General features: G+C 42.1%; 1 protein-coding gene across 18 annotated transcripts in view; it reads right to left on the bottom strand.

Moving 5' to 3' along the window:
- IQSEC1 (IQ motif and Sec7 domain ArfGEF 1) overlaps window positions 1–23,122 on the bottom strand; it is a 466,480-nt gene that overhangs the window by 95,113 nt on the left and 348,245 nt on the right. The window contains exon 1 of one of the 18 annotated variants that reach the window (XM_077325620.1): window positions 16,097–16,422. The exons of the other annotated variants lie outside the window; for them this stretch is intronic. Within the exon in view, the coding sequence (XP_077181735.1) occupies window positions 16,097–16,161 (65 nt within the window). The 5' untranslated portion in view covers window positions 16,162–16,422. Of the gene's footprint in view, window positions 1–16,096; window positions 16,423–23,122 lie in introns of those variants that run through there. 18 annotated transcript variants of the gene reach the window in all.

Below are 23,122 nucleotides of genomic sequence, written 5' to 3'. Positions count from 1 at the left end.
CGACCCCATGGACAATGATCCTCCAGGCCTTCCTGTCCTCTACCATTCCCCGGAGTCAATTTAAGTTTGCACCGGCTGCTTCAGTGACTCCATCCAGCCACCTCATTCTCTGTCGTCCCCTTCTTCTTTTGCCTCCAATCGCTCCCAGCATTAGGCTCTTCTCCAGGGAATCCTTCCTTCTCATGAGGTGGCCAAATCTTCAGGATCTGGCCTTCTAAGGAGCAGTCCGGGCTGATCTCCTCTAGGACTGACTGGTTTGTTCGCCTTGCAGTTCAAGGGACTCGCAAGAGTCTTCTCCAGCACGAAAGTTCAAAAGCCTCAATTCTTTGACACTCGGCCTTCCTTATGGTCCAACTTTCACAGCCATACATTGCAACCGGGAATACCATAGCCTTGACTAAACCATTTCTATCAGGTACAGGCTTTTTCACCCAGGGTTTCATGAAACCCTGGGATTTCTTGATGAAGGGTTAATTATTTTTTAAACATTTGGAGACATGACCATGGTCATATTTGACCTCCTGCCCCAAGTGGTCAATGATGGGCCTGGAGGGAGTGCAAAGGGGAGGGCCTCCAAGTGGATGTGTACCCAGCTATGCTTCCCAACCATATTCTGCACAATCGCACCATATCTGGGGTTTCTCGAAGCCTGAAGAAGGTTTCAGGGGTTTTCAATGGTAAAAAAATTGAGAAAGACTGACCTGGTATCTAGAGTTTCTATATAGTAATTAATTTGATATCTGTTGTAGTGTACTGGCTAAGAGACTGAGGTATAAATCAAAACACATTTGGTCAGACTTCCACCTCTGCATGAGTTTGCTGGATAGGCTTACTCAAATCACGACCTTTTGGTTGGCCTTTTTCAAATTTTTGACCATGGAGGAGCCCCTGAAATAATTTTTCAGGTTTCATGGAGCCCTGAAAGCGATGTCAGCTGGCCATGTATCTCTGCCAGGCCCCCATAAGTTACATGCCACCAGAAGTGACATCACCATCTGCATTAACAGGCCATCTTGAGGAACACTGAGGGGGGAGAGACAGGATGTGGTTTAAGGCAGACATAGTCATGCAGGCTCCATTACCCCCAGGCACAGAAACCACAACAGAACTCACACTTGGGAGGGGGAGCAATGTAAGCAGCCAGTTTTGTAGCTTGTGGCCAAATCCATTCAGATAGGAGAATAAATGCCACAGACCCACTCTGGAGCTCCCAAGGACTCCTGGTTGGGAATCCCTGCATATCATCCCTTGGGAAGCCCCCAGCATACCATAAAAGTAAGTGGGATGTCTTATATTTGCATACAAACTACAGTTATGTCCAATAATAAAAAATCATAGATAACAGTACTGTACATTAACTGTCCTGAATGGTCAAAAGTTCTATGTTAATGCTAAGTATTATTATTGTTTTATTTTGGGGGCCTGTGCTAGTATTCAAAAATTTCTGGTTATTTAACAGGACCACTTTAGAAACATTAACTGGCTCTACTTAACTATGCTGTAACATACTGTTAGTTTTCCTTACCTTTCAGACTATTTCTTCTTCTTCATTACACTTTTGTTTGCTTTGCAGGGGGATATTGCCTACTTAAAGAGGACACAGGGAACAATCCTTATTTGGGGCATAAAATATTGGCTACAGCCTTTATTAATACTGAGCTTAGCAAGCATGGGAAAGGATCTGGACCTTCTTGGGTTCAGCTGACCACAATGTAAGAAGAAGAAGAAGAAGAGTTGGTTCTTTATATGCCGCTTTTCCCTACCCGAAGGAGGCTCAAAACGGCTTACAGTCGCCTTCCCATTCCTCTCCCCACAACAGACACCCTGTGAGGTGGGTGAGGCTGAGAGAGCCCTGATATCACTGCTCGGTCAGAACAGCTTTATCAGTGCTGTGGCGAGCCCAAGGTCACCCAACTGGTTGCATGTGGGGGAGTGCAGAATCGAACCTGGCTTGCCAGATTAGAAGTCCGCACTCCTAATCACTACACCAAACTGGCTCCAACAGCATGCCCCTCAACGGGTTGTATCGGCTAGCCAGCCATCCTTCCCAGAAAAATAACTCATGCTGTGGGGAAAGTGTGAGGAGGCAGCCTGGAGTAATCCCACTGGGCATCTGCCTCTGTGGGGTTCTCCTGCCCCCTGCAAATGCAAGCCCTCAATCATCCACACAGCCCCTTAAGGGGACCCCCAAACCTAGGGGAGGCCAGCAAACAAGCTTGGCCACCCAACAAATCCGACCCATCCCATGCTTCAAATCTGCTGGCTGTGACAGTTTATAATGGTAAAAACAAACAACTTGAATAACAACAACTCCATTATCCTTAGTAAAAGGGAGTGAGGGTGAGTTGCATCTTTGGACACGCTGGAGGGAAAAGACTCCAAGCCACATTGTGAAATCCCTAATAAGGGCGCCTAACTCGGCCCTGTCCCTCAAGTGCCGCCTAGACGCAGACACTGCCCAGGGGGATGCTGGGGCTGGAGGTCATCTCCCACCAGCCATGTCCTCTGCTGCATTCATCCTCCACTGCGGCAATGGCTCCCTTCAGTGAGTCTCAGGGGCTTTTTATTTGTACCTGTACCCCATGAGAGGTTGGAAACTTTGTCCGCTCTCATCATCCACCATTGTATAATAACCAAATGAGTTTTAGTCCCTTACACGCAGAATGCATGGCAAGGACTCAACTGTGCCGCCGGTTGATGCAGCGGAGGGCGGGCTGGAAGCAGACGCGACTGCCCTCTGGCTCGTGCAGGGTGCGTGCTGCACTTACACAGCATGCACAGTGTAGAAAAGGCAGGTGGGACCCATGACGCCTATAAAGGCTCCAAGCACATGGGTCCCAGCCTCTTCACCCACCTCGCCTCCTGTAGGGCGGACTTCAGTAGGTAAGGGGATCTGCTCTCACGGCTGGGAATGGTGCGGATCCCCAGGGCGCTTCGGGAAGCCGCAGGTTTTGGTGCAGTCCGCTGCCTGCTAGGTCAGCCTCCCTCTCCCATGCTGCACCAACCCTCCTGTAGGGAGGTAATAAAGCTGTGGCCATGTTTATACCCAATAATTGTGTGTTGTGTCTTATTCCAGCCCAAAATGCCCTCCTGCAAGTCAACCTCATCTGAAAGATTTGGGACAAAAGTCAAACCAAGCCCTTTCTGTGTTCTAACTGCCACTCTAACTGCCCCTTCTGTGACTTTCTTCTAGCTATCTCCAAAATTATTTCCTTCCCATAGCATCTGCAGAAGTAAGCTCTGACTCAGAAAAGTTCATTCCGGAATAAATGTTGCTATTCTTTAGGATGCCACCAAACTTCTATTTTATTTTAAAACCATTTACTGACTTTTGCTTTTGTACTGTCTAAAGCAGTTAATACACATGCACACCTATACACACCCTACATTGAAGGAGAACTATGTTACTTGTTTGACGTTAAGAGCAGCTGATGAAATGCAAGCACAGCTGAGACAGCACTGGCTACGGCACAATAATCCATCCCTCATACCAAACAGCACTCTATTTCCATTTGATTTGGGTCTCCAGCTGCTGTGTCGAGCTGGTTACAGTAGGAGGTAACACTGGATGACATCCTTGTCCCCATAACATTCAATTTGTTGGCATTTAGGCACTGTGGGAAGCTAAGCATAAGCTTCCTGCTCTGTGACTCTCTTCCAATCTTGCTGTCAATGTTCTTTTTCTACATAAAATAGCATACTGCAGACTGATTTTTAAGAGCCTTAATTAAATGTCATTTAATGTTTCATGTGCTGAGGTACCATCTAGGCAATGTAATTATATCAGACTATAAATCAAATACAGTTGATGAATTCTGCCACTTGATTCATGCTGAAAATATTTTGTCCTCTAATATCTGAAATGAATGCTAATAATGTACAATGCAAACAGCTGGGAACAATTTTGACTGAGCTCAATTCCCCCTCTAAGCACCCCAACGTTTACAGCCTGAAGGAAGTCTAAACAACAAATCAATGGCCTGAGAACATACCAGAAACCAAATGCAACAGAAACAAGAAGTTTACTGTATAGTGGATAAAACCCAACAGAATCATCATCATTTTTATAAAAACAATCCATGAAACATGTACATGGAAGTAAGTACTATGCATGTAAGTTCAACTGAATGCACAGAGGTTTACTCTCAAATACACAGAAGAATGCACACAGGATTATAGGCTCAGACACATGAAAACTGTTCGGAACAAAATTTATAATCTCACAAGGCACTGCATAGATTACAGACAAAAGTACTATCTAACCACAATCCAAAGAGAACAGGAAATATTTTACAGTTAAATGAAGTTTAGATACTTCTGTCTTTAAGAGATATCTATTTTGTAATTCATTGGCAAAGGATCAACCCAGAGCAGCCTTTTAATTCACCGATGAAAACTCATTTTTATTCTAATTAATATTTCATAGGTTTTTATGTAAATGCTAGCAAATTGCCTATCATCATGATGGAGATAGGAAGGAACTTCTGGAATGCACAATGCATATTTGTGTACTGCACACAGGTCTTTTCTCCATTCATTCAGTCTTTCTTCTGAAACTGACTTTTAAGAGAGTATCAGGGCTTTAGTACACTTCCTGCTATGCTCTTTAGCCCTTACTGGACAAGAAACAAGAGGACAAGACAGTGCATGGTACTCTGATTCCAATATGATCAAATGCTGAAATGGAGGGTCAAATTTTCTGTGCAAACAATGCGAAATAAATATATTTCTTTGAGCCATAGATTCAGTGGCAACTAGGGTTGCCAGACCTCCCTAATGCCACCAGACCCCACTGTCAATCAGCTGGCCAATGGAGGACTTACCCTAAACAAGAATGAGGCCCTGCAAATGTTGTAGCAATGTGTCTGTCACTTCCAGTGTGATATGGAAGTGATGTCACCACATTGGTGATATTGGGGTGAAAATCTGGTATTTGGGCAAAAACCATGGTAGGAACCTAATTTATTATAGAGTTCTTAAACCAAATATTAAAGCATCCCTCCAGTATTATTGCATGATGATATCACTTCTGGGTTATGTCAGAAGTGATGTAGACAAATCGCTGCAACATCAGCTGGGCCTCCTCCCACTCCCAGTATGTCCTCCCATCCCCTTCTGGTCGACATCCTCTTCTATATGTCAGACAAATGTGTTTCTTTTGCAGCAAAAATGTTTCATGCAACAACATCAGAGCACTGGCCTTTATATGCATGATGACCAAGAGGCATGCCATTATGTTGTAGCAAGCATCTTTCAAGGAACCCATAGAGGTTCTGAAGTGGTTCTTGGGGGGCCTTGCAGTCTCTCCATCAAACCTCTAGATCCCAATGTTGTCCTCACAAGTACTGTAGCAGGTACAGAAATAGTGAAAAATTGCACACAGGAACTGAATAGTGTAAGGGGCAGATTATAGCCCAATATCTTCTATGCTATAAAATGCAATGGAAGCAGTCACTAAGAACCAAAATCTTTCTTCATCTGTTAGCTTTTCTATATGCTGGGTTCAGTACTCTGGGCAGATTTGTTTGTGATGGTACATACTATAAGAATCACTAACTAAATCACTTTGGATCAATTTTGTTCATGGCTGAATGCAAAGGTTAATTTGTCAGGTCTGTTTTATTAAAACACTTCTGATAATTAATGAAATGGCAAATATTGAAACACAACAGCTTTAACATAAATTATGTTATATATATTTCAATTCAATAATAAGGAGTTTACCATATAGCCATGGTTTCCATTTTTTGCTTCTTGCTTAAATGTGGATACCATTTTCATCACAGATTATAGGGGGCAGGTGGAGACAGAGGCTTTTCATTCTGGTGAAATAATTTTTTTCTTAGTATTATCTAAAATAAAATGTGCTCTCCTAGCAAGTACCATCACCAGAGAACTGGAAATAGCAATAATCTAAAACTGATGTCACACAGTTTCACGATCAATGTGCTTTCTGTTCAAGATGCTTATAATTGTTAATCTGAGCCCTTTATCACAACAGTGGGTAAGGCTGTATGTCAGTAGGCTTTAGGGACAGCTCAGCCACAGCATGGTACTAATAACTACTTGCGCATATGCAGTAAACAAGACCCAGTACTCTTCTGCACAATACTGGATTGATACTTTACATTTGGGAACAGAGCTTCTTTATGAGCATAGGATACCACCACAAGAAAGCAACAGCCAAGGTATATGAATATATATATATATAATATATATATAAAATATATAAAATATTATGGCCAACAGAGACTCCTAACTGTACAGAAAGAACTGCTTGATCTTGAGCAGCACAGATGACTAGGAATAAAATGAGCGGGAGCATCCAAAATGCAGTATAGACCCTCCAAAATTATTTTTTCTCAACATGGAAGGCACTACTAAGTGAATCATTGTATGCTAAAGGAATCCCGCTTACAGTAGCTTTGTCTCTTGGAGCACTACTATGTACTTAGAGTGCTCTAGTATGACCCGCTTAACTTGTGTGATCTTGCAACATCATCATAGCCTAGCTATTATGGCTCCAGGCTATACTTTTAAGCACACTTTAAGACTGCCTCCATAGATGTTCAAAGCTCAGAGTATGTGGCATTTCTAAATGGTTTAGATCTTCTTAGATGTGGTTTTATTTGGACTGTTTAAAGGCTAGGTGTGAATTTCCGGAATTCATCTGGATTGGAACCAATTTATTTCTGGCTTTTAAAGAGCTCACATCAGAAACAAAGTAAGAGCACAGATGATATTTAAACTTCAGTGATCTTTAAACTCTGTACTAGTTAAAATTCCTTAATTTAAAAACAAAACACCAAATTTTTCTGAGCTTCTACCAGCTCCAAAAACAGGCCCAACAGCAGCTGTCTAACTTTCTGATGGTGTTAACAGAAAGAAGCACGACCAGTCGAATTATGGGTATTTAGAAGATATATTATGTTATGACCAAAGCAAGCAAGCAAGCAAATAAACTTTGTAAAGGGGAGTGTTTGTTTATTGAATTTCAATACTGCCCTCCCATAAGGCTCATGGTGGTTTACATAAAACATCATGGATATACATTGAAATCTAGTGACAGTAACCTAACAGTGGTTCCAAAATTGAACATAACAGATTATAACAAAATACTATAACAGATTCACAGTGTGACAACAACTCTCAACTTTTAACATGGGAGGTCAGTCAGCATGGTTCAGATCATGGAAGGGGGTGTATGTTTGGGGGACCAACAGATGATGTTGAGTTGGCATGCCTCAACCAGATGCCTGGTGGAGGAGCTCCCTTGTTCCACCAGAGGTCCTGTCGAAAGTGGCATCAATAAGGTACGTCCAGCATAAAATTTTTACTGGTTTTCCACTTTCTGTTCCATTGAGCAGGACTTCAGCATACCAAAGACTGCTCCCTGGATCCACAGTCAGTAACAGGCAACAAGGGTTTACAATTGCACACTGAGCTATGGAGTGTGTAGTGCGGGTCTTTTTCTATGAGCTGCTCTGAAAGGATTCCCAGGCCCCTTCCCACAAACTCCATCTAGAAGTTGTTATACAATCAGGAAGTTTGTTGCCACCTCCAGTACAAAAGATATTTCCAGTTAAAGGGCATGATTGGTTATAACTATCATTAAGACCCTTGAAAGGAGGTTGCCTGGTGCAGGGTGATCTCTGATGAGGGAGGAGGGGGAAGGCTTGTGGATCTGCAGAAGTTTTTAAATCAAAATATTGTTCCTCAAGCTGCTGAAGTTTGAGAAGTGTAAGACTCTCTGACTTGCACAACTGAAAATGAAACTTAGTAGCTGCTTTTCCTTTCATATGAACACAAACAACTGCCAAGAATTGGAATCTGCAAATCTATTTAAAATGATGTGTCACTATGAAGGCTGGAAGATCTGTACCTGCTGTTCAGCTTTCTAGAAAAATGGTGAAAACAGTCATTTCATCATTCTTGATCTATTTTGAAGTGAAAGGTATTCAAAGTTTTAGCTAATGTCCTAAATACTCTTTAAAATAAATCTTGTGATGTGATACATACCAGAGGATTACCCTTCCAACTCTAAAAACCTTAATTATATCATTATATGCCAACAATTTACAGCTGACCAGAAATCAGCCATTACATTTTCCCTTTCATGCATGTGCATATGCACACTGATTCAAATGGGGGACCAACATTATCCAAGAAGCTCACCAGCTGACTTTGGGCTATTCCTAACTTTCGACTTAACATACCTCACAGGATGTTGTAAAAATAAAAGAGAATATACAACATCCTTACTTCCATCTCATGAGGACGAAATGAAAATGGAGAGTCTTGAGGTACATAGTAATGAAATCTATGAATCCATCAGAAATTAACTCAAGAGTAGGAATCCACAAGGCAAACACTCCAAGAATGTAAAGTTAATTTTGTCACTCAAGCTGTGCATAAAAAGACCATCCTATGTATAGTCTAGGTACTTGAGGCAGCAAGTGTATTTCCAGCACACATACAGTTTAGTATATGCAAACACATGCCCTCAAACATCTGAAGTTCCATTTGCATGTACCAAATATATGTGCACATGGGAACTATGCATGCTACCTTTTCCAGATAAAATGGTACCCATGTTATTGAGGACTGCATTGCCATACATATTTTCTCCCATTATACACAGGAGTACTAAAACTAAGCATTTGATAAGAGCAAAGTTATAGCAGATCACACAGATTTAGCATTCATAAACAAATGAGAATCTACCCTAATGTGGATAGTTATGGTAATGATGCAACATGCATCGTGCCAAATGCAGTTCAAAACTATAACAAGCATTTTTAAAGCCAAAAGAAATCTGCCAGTTGTTACATAGTTTTATTATAGAATAGCTCCATTGCTAGAGAATAAAAAATGTGATTCTGAGGACAGAACTACCCATTTGCTATTCTCACAGAACTGCTAACGTATGTCTGTGGTTCCCAGCCTTGTTGAACCTATGGGCACTTTTGGAATTTATCTGGTGCAGCTACTGGTGCTGTAACACAATGGCTGCTATGGAGCTGGGCCCAATCTCAAAACATGGGGCAGGGGGCAGTCGTTTAGATCAAGGAGCCTCCTAGATACGAAGATAGCTGTTTTCAAGAGTGTGGTGCCTCCTGGGCTCTTTGGAAGCGTCCCCTAACCCAGTGAACAGGAGAAAAGCCAGGACTGGCTCTTTGGTGTGAGCAAGAAGTTGGAACCAGGAAACACACCGGCAGGCATCATAGTGTTCAAGGGTACCATATACCCTTGAAGTTCATAAGTTTATTGGCTTGCTCTTATCTTGTATAATGATATACCTTGTTAGTATATTAGTCTGCTGATTTACTTTTACTAAATACACACATGCCCCCTCAACTATATTAAAATTTAGTAATCAATGGAGCGGAGAAATATGCCTCCCTAAGCAGTTTACTATGCAGTGAACTCTGGAACCTAACAGGGGTCGATTTGCAGCTGCAATCGGCAGAAAAGGGCGAGGTGTGCAAACCTCCCCAATTTTCTACACATGAAGTTCTTGGGAACTCGTGGGGCCCATTCTGATCCTTAGGGAGATTTATCTCCCTGGATATCAAGCTGTTTGTGTTCCGGGCCACAAAGAAGCCGTTCGCCATGTTTGAACTTTTCTATCTTCTCATATTATTTTTTTTTAAAGACTGTTTTTCTTCTATCACTCCCTGAGCTGCCTGGAAGAGTCTTCAGAATTTCCACAGAGATTAATCTCCCACTACAAATGTCTAAGAGTGAGTAATTCTCCAGTGACTTTAAATTGTTTTCGCACACCTCCCCCTGCTCTGTTATCAAGAAGCGGCAGTGAAGTTACCTCCTTCAAAGCCTTTCCTGCCAGTTATTATTTGCCTCTTTTAACTTCAGGGGGATGGTGAGATATACTAATAACACTGAAAAACAAGAAAGCATTAAACCAGTCTGTTTATTATTTCACTGAGATTTCCTTGATAAAGCATTTGCGCAATACCTTTCCTGAAGCTCCGTGACTTTCTAAGCAACGTCGTCAAAACCCTTTGAGGGAGGACCTTTTCTGGCTATTTGCAATATTGTCTGAGCTTGGCTGGTGATTTATAAGCCTAAAATATGTCTATGTTAAAAAGAATGGCCCATCTAGGAGAGAAACAAACCCAAGATTTCAAAGCATTTACAGAAGGTTTGCTTAAGAATATTTTCAAGGAGATCCAAGATGGCAAGGAAGAAGTTTTTAACAGGATTGATGGCCCAAAAACAGTGGTTGATGACAGCACTAAAAAAGGTTGGAAATCATCATCAGAAGAGAAATCTGAAATTTTGGAGATGGAAAAGGGGGTGTTGGAGCCCCTCAGAAAACATGACTCCCCAGATAAGGACACCCTTTTTGAAAAGGCATACAGCTATTTCAAAGCACAAGAATCAACCAAAAGATAAATGGATCTGTTTTGAAAGTAATCGATTTAAAGGAGCTTCTCAGGAAAAAAAATCGTACTGATACATTGTGGATTGGAGTCCAGGAGGTGCAACTACTTCAAGATCCATCGGTGAATATTCTATGGAAAAGAGTACTACTGCACTTTCTACGCCAAAGTCTAACTGGACAGAATATAAGTCTGTGGGAACAACAAGGTGCAGCAAGCCTCGATATGAGACCCCTTAAGAAAATTGGGGAAGGGAAAGGAGAAGCAAAGGGAAGGGGAAACAACATGTGTGAAATCTTTTCTTTATTCTTTTTCTGTACACCTTTAAGGAAATATAATTGTAAGTGCTGGAAACGTCATGATAAAGGGGGGGGGGTTCCCCTCTCTCTCTTTTTTTTATTAGTGTATAGTTATAGGGCCAAAGTTCACACTGTTCTACAAGAAATGTTCAAGGTTAAGTATCTAATTTAAACTTGGAAATATGGTGTTGAATATCTGTCAGGAAGGCTCTTCGATTGTGTTAAAAAGCCCCCGGCAGTCACGCGAAGCGCGGCTGCCGGGGGCTCCCTGCCCGGCGGCTTGGCGCGGCGAGAGGCGCGAAGCGGCTCTCACCGCGTCAAGCCGCCGCTCAAAAAGCCGCCTCCGCCCTCAAGCCTCGGTAAAGCCGCCTCGCCGCGGTAAAGCCGCCTCCGCCCTCAAGCCTCTGCTGCCGCCGATCTACCCTCGCCTCCGCTCTTAAGCCGCTTCCGCCTCCGCCGATCAAGCCGCCGCCGCCATCAACCCGCCGCTCAAAATGACCGCCAGCGTTCACTGTAAAGCCGCCTCCGCCGCCGCCGATCAAGCCGCCACTAAAACTCGCCGCCAGACACCAAACCCAGCGCCGGGTAAGTAATCTTTTACTCTCCCACTGCCTCCTAGCGCCCATTGTATTTAGGATACAATGGGCTCTTTTACTAGTTGTTTTATAAGAAACATTTAATGTTAAGTACATAAAAATATGTTATTGTGAACAAGTGCAGGAGCCAGTTGATTTCCTAGCTTAAGGATAGGCCTTGGTTCAAGTTTAAGGGTAATTTTTGTAATACCCGAGGTTGATTGTAAGTGTTGGAAATGTTGTGTAAAAGTGGGTTTTTTTTTTGTTGTTGCTTTGTTTTTATATTTACAGGCAACAGATATATTTGGAATATTTGGCAAAATGAAATTTCAAGCAAATGGGGACTTTGGGGGATAGAGGGAGGGGTGATATTGTAATCCAATATATTATGACCTTGTTCTTTTCTATATCTATATAAAAATTTAAAAAATTATAAAAAGAAAATTTAGTAATCAATCATCAGATGCAATAGAAGTGTTTCAGATTCCTTGTCTGCGGCAAGAACAATTGACTATCACCACTATGCATTAGATCTTTTACTATTCATTTTGTATCAGGTAACATATACAACCAAGACATCATCATGAAAGCATCATGAAAGCACATTAAACATTACTGCAAAAATGGCCTAGTGGCTCTAAAAGATCTATAAGTGCAAGGCACTGTGCACTTAGAATAAACAGCTTTTCATGTCTGCAGCTTGCTTATAAACCCAACCTTTCTGAAAGCATATATTTGTCTTCTTACAACCCCTACTCCAGTATGCTTTCTCTTAAAAAACTTTTAAGCAACATCATCAGCAACAAAAATCTCTGGCAATTGATGGCCAGTATGTAACCAACCAAAAGTTTGGTAGTAACCTGGCTGTCATTTCCAAACTACAAGTTGAATAAAAATGATGTAATATATGTCATTTACAACAGAAACAACTAAGTCTGTGCATTAGGCTTCCTTTGAAAATGTAGAGAGTCTCGACCGAAGAGTAGTAGTAGATCATGTGTGCATGATCTTAGAAAACTCCTGTGCAACTTGTACAGGAAAATCTAGAATGGAGTAAGTCGGGAGAAATAACACACACAACCAGAGAAGCACCAACAGCAGAAGGGACGGGCCTTTTTATTTATGAAGGTAGCCAGTCACAGATTTGGTCTTCTCTTTGAGTCTCTGCCCATATCCCTGAAACACATGATGCCCATGGATGCTAGATTGACTAACAGTGACCTAGGAAATGAGTGAAGAATTAGTGTAATTAAAGACTGTATCCTGAACTGCATCCTAACAGATGCTAGATCAATCTGATTTCTTTATACCTGTGAATTCATAGAATCATAGAGCTGGAAGGGGCCACACAGGCCATCTAGACCAACCCCCTGCCCAATGCAGGATCAGCCCAAAGCATCCTAAAGCATCCAAGAAAAGTGTGTATCCAACCTTTGCTTGAAGACCACCAGTGAGGGGGAGCTCACCACCTCCTTAGGCAGCCTATTCCACTGCTGAACTACTCTTGACTGTAAATTTTTTTCCTGATATCTAGCCTATATCGTTGTACTTGTAGTTTAAACCCATTACTGCACGTCCTTTCCTTTGCAGCCAACAGAAACAGCATTCTGCCCTCCTCCAAGTGACAACCTTTCAAATATTTAAAATGGGCTATCATGTCCCCTCTCAACCTCCTTTTCTCCAGGCTAAACATTCCCAAGTCCCTCAACCCATCTTCATAGGGTTTGGTCCCTTGGCTCCAGATCATCTTCGTCGCTCTCCTCTGTACCCTTTCAATTTTATCTACATCCTTCTTGAAGTGGGGCCTCCAGAACTGCACACAGAACTCCAGGTGTGGTCTGACCAGTGCAGTATCCAATGGGATTATGACATCTTGTGATTTTGATGTGATGCCCCTGTTGATACAGCCCAAAATGGCATTCGCCTTTTTTACCCCTGCATCACACTGCCTGCTCATGTTTAGTTTACAATCCACAAGTACCCCAAGGTCTTGTTCACACATAGTGTTACCTAGAAGCGTATCCCCCATCCAGTAGGCATGCTTTTCATTTTTCTGACCCAGATGCAGAACTTTACACTTATCTTTATTAAATTGCATTTTGTTATTATTAATAGTGAGGAATTCAGAATAATAAAAAGTGACAAGGAGGCACCACTTAATGGTTATATCCCACTTAGCACACATCTCCTTGTATCACAGCACAGCTGAAACGGACACCAGGATGAGACTTCTAGTCAACTATGTAAAAATCATTATTTCTGTTCATAAAGTCTAGACTGCTGTATTTCCTAGTAGGCATTCCTATACATTTCTTGTCCAAACTTTAATACCTTTTGTCAAGGCACACAATGATTATATCTGCTTTATCAGTTGCAAGGAAGTGTATGTTGCATAACTTAAAATTCTACACTCTGATTAATTGCAGCTCCAATTAACACAGTTATAGAGCAGCCACACTAAATAGTTTTAGCAACCTTTGGCTGAATTCATTTGCAGAGTTTATATTTTTAAATTATTAGAAATCTGTTCATTTTTGGAATGTGACTCTTGTTGTATGGGTCTGGTGTATTATACAGATGGGAAAGCAATAGTCTCCTTCTGATTAAATTATCTGTCAGAAAAAAATTATTAAAACAGATTCCTGGGAATTCAGAAACTTCTGGATGTATAAATCAAACAGTACAATTTATTATTCCTAAATAAATTAATTATATGGTACTGTATATTATGTTCAGGTCTTTAATAATTGAACATTTCCTTATATAGAGAAGGAGAGGGTATGTATAGCCTATTTTTAACTTTAATTTCAAACTATTTAGGTTGCATTCAGATCTCCTTGTAGTGTTGCTCTACAATTCATTTCCTGTTTATACATTAACTTCAGGAGCATAATGGTCACTTACCTCAGTGGCTGTTGCTACACTACCATTCAGAACACACATTAGGCTACTGTTTACGGAAGGGATTCCCAAACAGGGGTCCGCAGCCTTTCCCCTCCTGCCTTAATGGACTCGGCCACAAACTAGGGAACTGGCCACTTCCATAGCTCCTCCCCCCCCTTGAGCGTGAGTGTGTTGACTCTTGTGATTTCTGTACCTGGGAGAGGGGCAGAGTCTGCATGCCTACTCCTGGCTTAAATCACCTCCTATCTCTTCCCCCCCCCCCAATAGTCCTCCTCAAATCTGCCTGTTAAAACGGATGGTGATGTCACTTCCAGGGTGCATAGCAGGAAGATGTGGCCAGTTGACATCACTTCCAGGGCTCTTCTAAGCCTGAAAAATATTTCAGGGGATCCTCTATGGTCGAAATGTTGAAAAGGTCTGGTTTACAGAGTAAGATCATTGGTCCTACTTTGACTGGCAATGACATTTTACATTCTCAGTCTAAAAGACATCACAATGAAGGGCATTATATAAACTGAATGAATAAAAAAGGTATTTCTAGCACCTGCTGCTGTAGATCATTAAATAGGAAATGTCAGTGACTTAACACAGAACCTTCTGCATGCAAAACATGTGCCATGGCCTATCTAAAGACAGTGGCAAGAAACAGGAAACAACAGAGAATCCTTAGACTTGTGCACTCTCCACCCTGGAACACAGCTATTAAATTAAATGCTTCTGTAATAATCCATAGTTTGTCATTTTTTCTCAAACTGATTTGTTCTCTGTCTTCCTACCAGAAGCAAACAACTGTTTGAATCCAGTCAACCCTGATTAATGTTCCCATCACAGTAATGAAACATAACTGCAACTACTGACAAATTAACTCTAAGTAGCTTTTCTAGATGACCTGTAACAAATACCCAAAGCATTCGTGAAGTAAGTATTTAGACCTGATTTTAGCCACTTTTATACAAACATGGTTATACATTTTATACAGATTCAGTTGAGTTTCTTCCACACAAATATGCTCGGAATCACAGCAATGGAAGGAGTATTAGTTCCTTAAAAAGAGTAATGAAAATAAGATATTGTGTGAGAGAAAACGGAAAGGAAAATGGCTAGGAAAAACTGCAAAGACTTGAAACAAATTATTCTTTTTAAAAGCTTGTTGGCAGTTTTATATTTCATTTGTTATAGCATAGCAAACTAGTTAAAGAACTTTTGATTCCATCTTCAAATGCCTAAGCTTTTAATTTTAATTCTGTGAAGGACAGATGGCATTGTTGTAGTGCTTTTCTTTTGAAAATCAAGTAGATGTGCTGTAGAACATAAAACAGCCAAGAAAAGCCAAGATATTCTGGAAACAAAGCTATCTTTGGCTATAATCAAGACACATTTGCAAATCATTTAAAACTTTGAAACACAGTATACTATAGCCTGAATTTGTAAACTCAATGAGCATACAATGATGCGCAGAAAAGGCAGATTATGCACTCTCTACCTCCCCTCCATGTGCTTTTATGCTTCTGCCTTTACATTAAGAGTAGATTTGTGTACTGAAGCATTGTTACTGCATAAGGCTATTTGTTAAAATACATTACTGCTGGAAGTTATCTTTTTTATACAGCAAAAAGAAAAAGAAAAAAGACAGTGACCAAATTTTTTGGGGGGGCGGGGGAGAAGCCTTTGTGTCACTGGATTAGTATTGTATGTGCAGCTGATTTTTTTTTTTTTTTTTGCTTGCCTGCTTGCTCTCACACAGTCTCCCTCACGCATACAAACCAAACCAGTGTTTCTAACTGAACAAAGCTGTTCTCACATAGAAACCAAGGGCGCGGGGGGGGGGGGGGGGAGAACAATCCATCCTCCTTAAAAACGACTCTTTATGCTTTAGGAAAACGCACGCTTCGTCCAGTACACGGAAATGGCTTACCAGCTGTCAAGCTCCAGCTCCAGCAGTGACTGGGTCCTCTCCGAGTTACAGTGCAAGCACCACATGGCTGGAGAGAAGTCACAAGGAGGGGGCCCCAAGCGGCTAGCATCGCCTTCCCCCGGGCTCCCTCCGATCCCGCACCGTGACGGCCGAGAGAATGACTCCGGGAGCACGCCGAGGAGCGCCTCGGGACTTTGTGAGAAACCGGCGAGAGCAGCCGAGCGGGGGGCCCGGAAAGGCACGAGCGCTTTCAGGTCCACCCTTCTCAGTTGAGCACGCGCACGCGCGCCCCGCTCACACACTTACACACTTCCATGCCGCTAAGCAGCGCGCCAATAGTGTGAGCCGGGAATACAAATGCCAAAGATGGGAGGGGTGCATTGATCTTATTAAGCAGAGACTGGGTTCCACCGCAAAGGGGGGGGGGGCGGTAGCAGCTACTACCGCCACATGAAGGGAGCAGAGTCCGAGGTGACAGAAAGGAAGAGCGAGAGAGCGAGAGGGGCATACACTCTCTTTCGCTCTCGGCATTGCAGGAATGTGACAAGGAGGAGGATGCAGGAGCCGCTGCCGCCTCCCGCTCACACACTTTCCTCCCATCCTCCCTTCACGTGATGGAAAGAGCGGGGGCTCTGGCGGCGCTATTAATAGTTGCATTCAGACTAGGGAAGGCAGGCTTCATTGCTATTCAGCAGCTTTGGTGACACTGGAAGTTTCTGCCTCCCCAGGCAGGCAGGCAGGCTGGCTCTTGGCTTGGGTAGCAACAAATGTTTGCCTTGGCTTCGGAACTGCTTGGAGCCGCTTTAGAGGCTGGGTCTCCCCCCTTCCTTCTTCACCCTCTCTTGATCCACAGTTTCTCCCTCTGTGATTCTTTCTCTGCAATCTAACCAATGTCTTTTATCTTCACAGAGGCATTTTATTCACATAATTGGGTCCAAAATTAATTAAAACTAAAATCTTAAAAGACCTCAAAGCTCCAGGATCTGCAAAGTCCACGAGCCTGCAGCTGGAGCACATGTCAGATTGGTTTCAATAATTTCCAATCCTCTTGCATAAAAGTACAGAATATTTCTATGTCATAGTTAAGAGTATTGGATTTGCGACTTCAGGTATGAATCCTCCCTCTGCCAGGGAAATAAGCTGGCAACCAGTGAAAGTGGGGTGTGGGGAAGGTGAATGAAGCCATGACTGGAAATCATCACATCAGGGCACCTGCACGCTTCTATACAATGTTCTAGGATTTCAGCAAAACTCTAGCATTTGGCCCAAATCCTAGAACAGCTGTTCTCAACTTTTTAACCCTTGAGAAACCCCTTAAACATTATTCAGGCTTCAAGACGCCCCAGAAGCAGTGTGATCTGCAGAATATGATTGGGAAACATAGCTGTGTACAGGTCCACTGGGGCCCTTCCCCTTCTCATCCCCTCCAGGCTCGTCATTGGCCATTTTGGGAGAAGTGGGTGGGTCGACAGCACCATATATGGTTTAACAAATTTTATATATATATATAATTAACTCCCACCTCTTCAAGAAACCCTTCCAGGGCCATCAAGAAACCCTGTCCTATAGCATCTCATCAACGACATGTGGATGACTATAGTGATTTGCCAAAATGATATACCAGCAGCATGGTGCCATTTCCTCACATCAGCTCTCAGGGTGCAAGCAGGCACACTGTTAACAAGGAGACCAGACTCCCCACATCAAAGCTTGCTGGGTGATCATGGGCAAGTCACAGCAGCTTGCAGGGTTGCTGTGAAGAAAAAATTAAGGTGAGGGGAATGATGTAAGCCACTTTGGGTCTTCATTGGGGAGAAATCCAGGGTATAAATGAAGTAAATAACATTCAATTTTACAAAAGTAGGATCTAGGAATAAATTCTTTTGACTTTGTAGCTACAACAGTCCTGTACGGCAGTGCTGTATTATTAATATTAGATAACTGTTGGTTTGTGGATATAGCATCTACTCAACAGCCCAGTTAAAATTTGGGATATATTTCTTGCAAGCTGAAGGAGCTCAGCCTAGTCACTTTTCTACCTAAATATGTAATTATTACATTTTCCTCACATCCTCCCGGGGTCTACAGTAAGACTTTTTGCTCAGATACACACCTGGCATTTTGTGTTCAGAAATTTACTAAACCTCTGAATACCAGTGCCAGGAAGAGACATCGCCTTGGCCTCTGTGTTTAGTTCTTGGTCTCTCAGAACAACTCGGTGGCTGCTGTGTCAGGCAGAATGCTGTACTGGTTGGACCAGTAGTCTAACTGGCCAGGGCAACTCTTTATGCTGTGATGCCTGGGACTCCTGAGTATTGCTTCTGTGATCACACACTATTTCTCTGACCTAAAAATGTAGACAGCCAAGCAACTGTGTTGGTTGCTTTTAGAATGAGGCCAGCTCTGGTGCCTTATGCACAATGTATGAACACTGCCTGATGTCCCTAGAGGCACACAAGCTGGGGACTCACAAAGATTTGTGAGGAGGAATCTCATTTTCCCTCTACCATTATTTCTTTTTTCCCTTCTTTAAAAGTCCTCATATCACCTCCCTTTATCCTGCTCTCCTCTCCTCACCATTCCGCTAATTTACCTTTATTTCCCTTCCTCTACTTCAGTTCCCCCTATCTCTGGGAGCTTTCCCCTGAGAAAAGTGTGGCTGAATTGCACAGTATTCATTCATTCATTCATTCATTCATTCATTCATTCATTCATTCATTCATTCATTCATTCATTCATTCATTCATTCATTCATTCATTCATTGTTGTTAGGTGCGAAGTTGTGTCTGACCCATCGCGACCCCATGGACAATGATCCTATGTACATACATACATACATACATACATACATACATACATACATACATACATACATACATACATACATACAGTTATTATATTTGTATGCTGCCCTCCCCTGAGGCTCAGTATGGGCTGCCAGACCAGGCCCAGTTGCATAGGAAGCACCTTATCCCCCCATACTCTCACACTATTTCCTCTCCCCCCACCAGCTCCTAGTCTCAAATTGTAACCATACCACCTCACCAGCTTTTGTGGAATGGCTGTCTGGGTGAATCAAGCAATTTGCCCGTGGCTGACTGGATGGAACTCTGATCTGTCCTGGTGAGGCCCCAATCGGAACATGCTTCGCACCTTCCGATTGGCCCCTCCGCTTGTCAGTCCAGGGCCAAGGGGCCAATCCAGGAGTTTTGATCCTGGATCCAGCCCACCCCAACACCCCTTACTGTTTTATTAAGAGGGACAGATATATAAATTCCCAAGTGTGTAAATATTAAGATGATTTCATACTTTTCTTCAAACCTTGGATTTTCTCAGGATTTTTGAAACATCTATTTTGTCTGTTCGTGGCTCCACTCTCTGGATTTAAGTATGTACAGATCTGGCCGTGTTGAGAATTAGATATATTGTCAAGGCACTCTGCATGTATTTAAAAGATATTAGAATGAATCCAGGCTTCTGGACTCATAAACATATTTATAAATTATTTGGATGAGGGATTAGAGGGGATACTTATTAAATTTGCAGATGATACTCAACTGGGAGGGGTAGCAAACACAACTGAAGACAGCAACAGAATACAGGATGATCTAGGCTCAAGAAGTGGGCTAAACTGAATAAAATGAAGTTCAATAGGGAGAAATGTAAAGTTCTGCACTTAGGTAGGAAAAACCAAATACACCAATATAAGATGGGGGAGACTTGTCTTGGCAGCAGTATGTGCGAAAAGGAGCTAGGAGTCTTAGCAGACCATACATTGAACATGAGTCAGCAGTGTGACTTAGTGGCTAAAAAGGCAAATGGGATTTTGGGCTGTATCAAACGGAGTATCATGTCCAGATAACGGGAGGTGATGGTACCACTCTACTCTGCTCTGGTTCGGCCTCACGTGTTCAGTTTTGGGCACCCAAATTGAAGAGGGATGTTGACAAACTGGAACGTGTCCAGAGGAGGGCAACAAAGATGGTGAGGGGTTTGGAGACCAAAACATATGAAGAAAGGCTGGGGGAGCTTGGTCTGTTTAGATTAGAGAGGAGACGACTGGGAAGGGATCTGATAACCATCTTCAAGTATTTAAAAGGGTGCCATATGGAGGATGGAGCAGAATTGTTCTCTCTTGCCCCAGAGGGACAGACCAGGATGAATGGGATAAAATTAATTCAAAAGAAATTCCATCTAAACATCCGGAAGAAGTTCCTGACAGTTAGAGCGGTTTCTCAGTGGAACAGGCTTCCTCGAGAGGTGGTGGGTTCACCATCTTTGGAAACTTTTAAAAAGAGGCTAGATAGCCATCTGACGGAGAGGCTGATTCTGTGAAGGCAAAGGGGTGGCAGGTTACAGTAGATGAGTGATAGAGATGTGAGTGTCCTGCATAGTGCAGGAGGTTGGATTAGATGACCCATGAGGTCCCTTCCAACTCTATTATTCTATGATTCTGAACAATGTCCTGCATCAAGTTTAGCTTAATGGAATTAGTTGGGTTTCACCAAATTAAGAGTCCATTTATACAACTGCCCAGCTTGTAACAGCAGCTTTCCTCCATGAACCCAAATTGTTGAGTGGTTCTTATGGCTGATTTGGGTTCAGATGCTGTATTACAATAGTAATTACAGATTTTTTTTAAATTAAAAAGCTACTCTGAACTTGCAGATTTCATTTTTCAGTGACTATCCTTTTATGTTGTAGATATATAAGAGGAAAAAGGACTACAGACTTGTAACGGACATATAAGGGGAAAGGGCTAGAAACCTTCTTTAAAAATGGAATTGAGAATTCAAAGGAAATAGTATATTGTGGTTGCTGTTGTCAGCCATTCAGTCATATCCAGCTCTCGGTGATCCCATGCCACAGCTGTTGCCACGATCCATGATACCGCACAGCCTCCCTCAGCTGTACAATGTTCTGGCCGGTGTCCATTTTGATCGTGTCTAACCACTGCACTCTTTGTCAGCCTTGTTTCCTTTTTCCACTGAAAAAGGAAACTGTGGTATTGTATCATAAATATGATAATTACATATTTTAAAGGGTACCAATGGCATGAGGGAAATGGTTGCTGTAGTGGCAAGAAAAATGACGCTGATATGAGTGGAACGATCAAAAATGCATATCTTTCCAACCACATGGTATGCAAACAGTCTGTGCCACAAAGACTGTTGATGGTCTTTCCGAAAAGACTGTCAAACTAGATTGGGAAAGACTGAAGCAAACAGAAAAACGTGGAAAGTAGATGATGTCATGTGGGCACAACATCAGATTTCTGCTCTATTTTTTGTGGAAAAAATGTGGGTTATGCCTGACATGAAAAAAATAATAATACTGAATCATGACAAATCATTCGCCAAATCAATCTCAAAAGCCCACTCCATTACAAGAAGCTCTCTCTCTCTCTCTCTCTCTCTCTCTCTCTGCAGTGTCACCATATCCAAGATATTTGAGTGTATCAGGCTCTGCGTTCTTACTGAAGTTTTCAAAATGTAACAGACATGTTTCCTTGTTATACTCTACTTTAAATTATGTATAAAGAAACAATTAGAAACACAGTCAACAGGATATGATGAAACTTTTACCAACTCTCCTGACCTTTTCCCTCATTTAAGCCATCATCACTAGTGCACTAGTGCTACATCAGTGCACTCCAGTTCTTTCTACACTATTGGTAACTCTCACAAATGAGAGTGCAGATCTAAAAATAACAGACCATCAGAGCATAGTACCCCAGTAACGGAATTGTTAGGACTCAAACAGGCCCATCCTAGATCATATAGTCTTCTCATTTCCTTCACTTGCTTAAAGGTTTACCCCTTCATTTAACTTGGGGATTTGTTTAAGCTATTTTAAAAAGCATAGCAAATACATAAATATATACAAAGAAGTTGAGAAAGTTTCATTATTTTTTAAAAAAATCGAATGAATCCATATCCCTTTTCATGGTTTAATCTTATTAACAAGAGAATCTCCATTATTCCAAAGATCATAATTTGTGTCTCTTTATCCCCCCCCCTAAACTGTTCACATAAATCCATCTGTGTCAGTTACTGTACAACAGGCTGGTAACAACAACAAAAAATTCTTCTCATTCTTCACACATTTGTTCTAAGCACGTGGTTTTACAATTACTATTTGGCTAGAATACTAGCACTAAAAATAACACTGTAGACATTCCAAACAGCTATTCAGAACACAGTTGGATTTTATGTGCACAGCAAAAAAAAATATTTCCTCAGATACATTATTTACTTTCTGTGCAGAAAAGGAAGAAAGATAACATATTTTTAGCCAGTGAGTAAATCATACAGAACCCTTTACAGCATCATAGAATTGGAAGGGGCCATACACGCCATCTGGATGAGGGTTTAGAGGGGATACCTTTTAAATTTGCAGATGATACTCAACTGGGAGGGGTAGCAAACACAACTGAAGACAGCAACAGAATACAGGATGATCTAGGCTCAAGAAGTGGGCTAAACTGAATAAAATGAAGTCCAATAGGGACAAATGTAAAGTTCTGCATTTAGGTAGGAAAAACCAAATACACCCATATAGGATGGGGAAGACTTGTCTTGGCATTAGCACATGCAAAAAGGATCTAGGACTCTTAGTAGACCATACAATGAACATGAATCAACAGTGTGACTCGGAGGCTAAAAAGGCAAATGGGATTTTGGGCTGTATCAAACGGAGTATCATGTCCAGATCACAGGAGGTGATGCTACCGCTTTACTCTGCCCTGGTTCGGCCTCACTTGGAGTACTGTGTTCAGTTTTGGTCACCCCAGTTGAAAAGGGATGTAGACAAACTGGAGCGTGTCCAGAGGAGGGCAACATGGTGAGGGGTTTGGAGACCAAGACATATATAGAAGGGTTGGGGGAGCTTGGTCTGTTTAGCCTGGAGAGGAGACGACTGAGAGGAGATTTGATAACCATCTTCAAGTATTTAAAAGGCTGCCATATAGAGCAGAGGTCTCCAACCCCCGGTCTGCAGCCCGGTACCGGGCCGTTAAGGCCATGG

The sequence above is a fragment of the Paroedura picta genome, chromosome 3, assembly GCF_049243985.1.
Source record: "Paroedura picta isolate Pp20150507F chromosome 3, Ppicta_v3.0, whole genome shotgun sequence".
Classification (NCBI taxonomy): domain Eukaryota; kingdom Metazoa; phylum Chordata; class Lepidosauria; order Squamata; family Gekkonidae; genus Paroedura; species Paroedura picta.
Note: the sequence above shows the minus strand (reverse complement) of the source record. Positions and strands in the feature narration are given on the sequence as shown.